Consider the following 3,610-nt stretch of genomic DNA (forward strand, 5'->3'; position numbering starts at 1 on the left):
TTTTTTTAACTATCTGTTATTTTAGAAAAACTGATTATGGTGGAAAAATACACCGAAACGTATTTTAATTTATGAATAACGACAATAAATGACTGAAACCCAGGAATTAATTTGGATTTGGAATTGAAACACAGTCAGGAAAGTATATACAAAAGTATATACAATTTCTAAATTACGTCGTTTGTGTGTGGTTTCCTTATTTTATCATGAAAATATTTTTAACAAAGAAATTTAAATTTCAATATTAAATTTTATTAAAACAAATAACTAGTGATTTTGCGTGACATAGCCATAGCTTATTGATACTATTTACAGAAATACTCAAATTACTGGAAGCTGTTCGGTTCATATTTAAAGTTATAGGACTCAGTTTGAGGACGTCGGATTCAAAATACTGGATATATGGATGAACGAAATCAAAAAGACAAAAGAGTTGGCAGCTATAAACAGAATAGTGATATAGATAGAGAACTATTAAAGTAGTGGTATGAAATCTCTGATATTCACTTACTTCCATGGCACGTTCTGTTGAAACGTTGGAAATAATTTAACCTGCTTTATTATACTTACATTACTTGCTGTACAAGGAAATTAAATTTTCTCGAAATCCGCTCATTTTTTCAAACCTATTTTATGCAATTTTGAGCGCCTCTTTATATTTTGAAACCATGCACAACAGAAAGCGAATAACAAAAAAGTTTTGATTATTAAGTAGATGACATGTGTGTGTTCAACATTTCAACAACGGATCTTCTCAAACGGATAAATGTTAATTTTTAAACAATAATCCAAATGATCATAGGTAATAACAGTGGCAAATTTGAAAACAAACATTTAAATAACAAAATATTATTTTGTTATTTAAATTTAAAAGTTATTTCAAAAAATTAATTTTTATTATCTAACTTTAACGCACTGTAGATCTGTTATTATTGAGTTTTAGAAAAATCGTTTAGGAACTTATCGCACTCATTTCTGCTCCAGATCTACCTCGTGTTGGTAGCACCATTTCCGGACCTTCTGTATAATTAAATAGTATAAAGTGGTCTTCAGGCTCGCATCAAATTTGCGGCCTTTGGACTTTCGTAAATCAGTCAGAAGTACGAAAAGTAGTAGTAGTAGTAGTAACAAAGGTTTTAAAGCGCAATTGCTTTTTAACCGCAGGGTATATTTGCTATTTAATCGACTTGGCATTATTTTCGGTTTCGGATAACTCCAGAAATAAATATCAACTGTGGAGAAAATACAGATTATATAAATGTAAGACTAAATAGATATTACCAATTCACAATCATTTTCATGCAGTATTGCGAACAACATATAGAGAAAAACACCAGTTAAAATTCCGCCCCAACAAGCCATAGCAACTCTGTCTCCACGTTCCTTTAATTGATTGTACCGTCGAGGTTTCCCAAACTTTTCGTAATTCACTAGAGCTGTTAGAATGTCCGACCATTTTTCTTGGTACTTTACAAACAGTAGGGTACAGCAATAAGTACTTGTTGATGCAACAGCAACAGCTATATTAAAGAACACTGAGGCATAATTTTTATCTGAAAATTAAAGTTTAGCTGCTTAAATAATTTGTGATAACTAGTGATAGGTTATATAAGCGGTTGAAAATTAATGCAAATATGCACAAATCAACATCAAATGTTGATTAACATTCTCCAACGGTGTACGGCTCAAATCGGACTCGCGGACGATCAAACATTCATTGCACACCACCACTATCAAAATCTGAACTACATGATAAGAAAATTAACCGAATATTGCAAAAAAATGATGGTTAGAGGTGAAAATCAGTTTACCAGAATATGCGTGCATTGGAAACAAACAGCACTGGAAAATAATGAAGCATTTAATAGCACTAGGTGAGTTATTGACACAAGGAATCAAAAGATTATGCGATTAAAACACATAAGTAACAATGATTCAAAGGCAACAAATAATGTATTCCTAATAGTGTATAGTAATTTGGCCGCAATCTTTCAAAGCAATGGAAATGGATTTCTGCAAAAAAGCGTAAGGATGAGAATGAAAAGCGCTGCCAACGAAAGTATAATATCATGGAGAGTAGAACGGAACATAGGGAAGATATTAAGAAGAAACAACTAATATAGCTCGGACACATACATTCCAAGTAGAATAATTCTGAATTCATTCGACAACAAGAATGGTGGGATTTTTCCCGCAAAAAAGCTGACCTAGCGGCATTTTCTAGAAGAGACGAAAGACCTAGATTTAAAGGTATGTCTGCGGGATAACAACAGATAGACATTGGGTATTGGAAAATATGCATCATTGTAAACCGGTATACAAATGTAATTTGTCATAATTACCATTCAAGTTTTCATAAATCAAAAGTACTGCAGACAATAGGATAATACTCCAGCACAATATGCAAAAGATAAGTGTTCTCACTATGGATCTCTTTTTGAAACCGTTGGTATTTTCTGAATAAAATCCAATTGATTCCAACATTCGCAGACTGGCGTAAAATGGCAAGTCTTTACGAATAGGATACATGTTTAAAACACTGTCTGAAGTCAATTAAGCCTGTATTTATATATCAATAACCGGTAGTTACATCAAAAGGTAGGGGAGTGTAGTATAAAATTGCAAAATGTTTGGATGTAGTATTACAATGAGTGCCAGAATATACAATAATAATATTATATACAGAAATACAATATAGACATTTATTACAAAATTTTAAGATTTGCGAGAATATTTAAAAAAAATTATAAAATAAAATGCTTGCGGATTTTCGATTTTTGTCATTTCCAATTCGACAATTTACTTCGCAAATCACTGTTCTTTTGGCCACCGTACCGTGCGCTACGTCCATTTTACGGTCGACATAATCGTTTTTGGCTCAATGGTTGCGTAAATAAACAAATTGCCGGAGCGACAAAAATCCAGACACAATTGTTAAGACGCCGTCATATCCAGAAACTCACTGTTTGGTGTGCTTTATGGTCTGGTAGAATTTTGAAAGGGGTCGAAAATTGGACTTCCAAATTGCTCCTCATTTGAGCCAGCAGCGGTGCCCATATACCCCAAATTATACTTAAGCTACGATATAGCATACAATTGCCTTTTCAATAAAATAAAAAATAAAATAACTTTTTATGAGATCAGACTATGAAGGCTTTCACGGCCGGTCAGATTACATTTAGAAATGTTTTCCGGGCTTTGAAGCCGTGGTCTATCGGAATTTCTTCCTGACGTTTCGGCGATGAGGCAGTGGGCGAAGTGATCTCCCGTGCTTTCCGACTAAGAATGATTCAACTGCTGGATTCCCAGTCGTATTTATGCCGCCCAGCCGTGTGTGCTCATGCGTGGGGGATGGGTGGGGATTCCAACGCTTCGGCGCACATGCTGTTTGGCGCAAAACGCGCTTCCAATCTGGATTGAGTGCCGTAATTTCTTCTTTTCTGTTGAAATTGTTTTGGTGTTTAAATATTTCGATGGCCTCCCTGGTGAGTCTCGGGTAGTATCTTTCAGATTGGTGCAGAATGTCAACTTCGTCGAAGCGTATTTGGTGGCCGTCTAGTAGTGCGTGCTCCGCTATTGCTGATTTTTCCGTTTGTCCTAATCTGCAACT

The 3,610-nt window shown here is 34.6% G+C and overlaps 1 protein-coding gene across 1 annotated transcript in view; it reads right to left on the reverse strand.

Annotated features, from left to right (window-relative positions):
• Nucleotides 1-2,534, reverse strand: part of LOC109544350 — a 4,977-nt gene extending 2,443 nt beyond the window's left edge. The window contains exons 1-2 of the mRNA XM_048666764.1: nucleotides 2,343-2,534; nucleotides 1,282-1,553 (exon numbers count right to left, since the gene is read on the reverse strand). Of these exons, the coding sequence (XP_048522721.1) occupies nucleotides 1,282-1,553; nucleotides 2,343-2,529 (459 nt within the window). The 5' untranslated portion in view covers nucleotides 2,530-2,534. The remainder of the gene's footprint in view (nucleotides 1-1,281; nucleotides 1,554-2,342) is intronic.
• Between the last annotated feature and the right edge of the window lie 1,076 nt (nucleotides 2,535-3,610).

The sequence above is a fragment of the Dendroctonus ponderosae genome, unplaced genomic scaffold, assembly GCF_020466585.1.
Source record: "Dendroctonus ponderosae isolate FM_Combo_2020 unplaced genomic scaffold, Dpon_F_20191213v2 Dpon_F_20191213_5, whole genome shotgun sequence".
In the NCBI taxonomy this organism is placed as follows: Eukaryota; Metazoa; Arthropoda; class Insecta; order Coleoptera; family Curculionidae; genus Dendroctonus; species Dendroctonus ponderosae.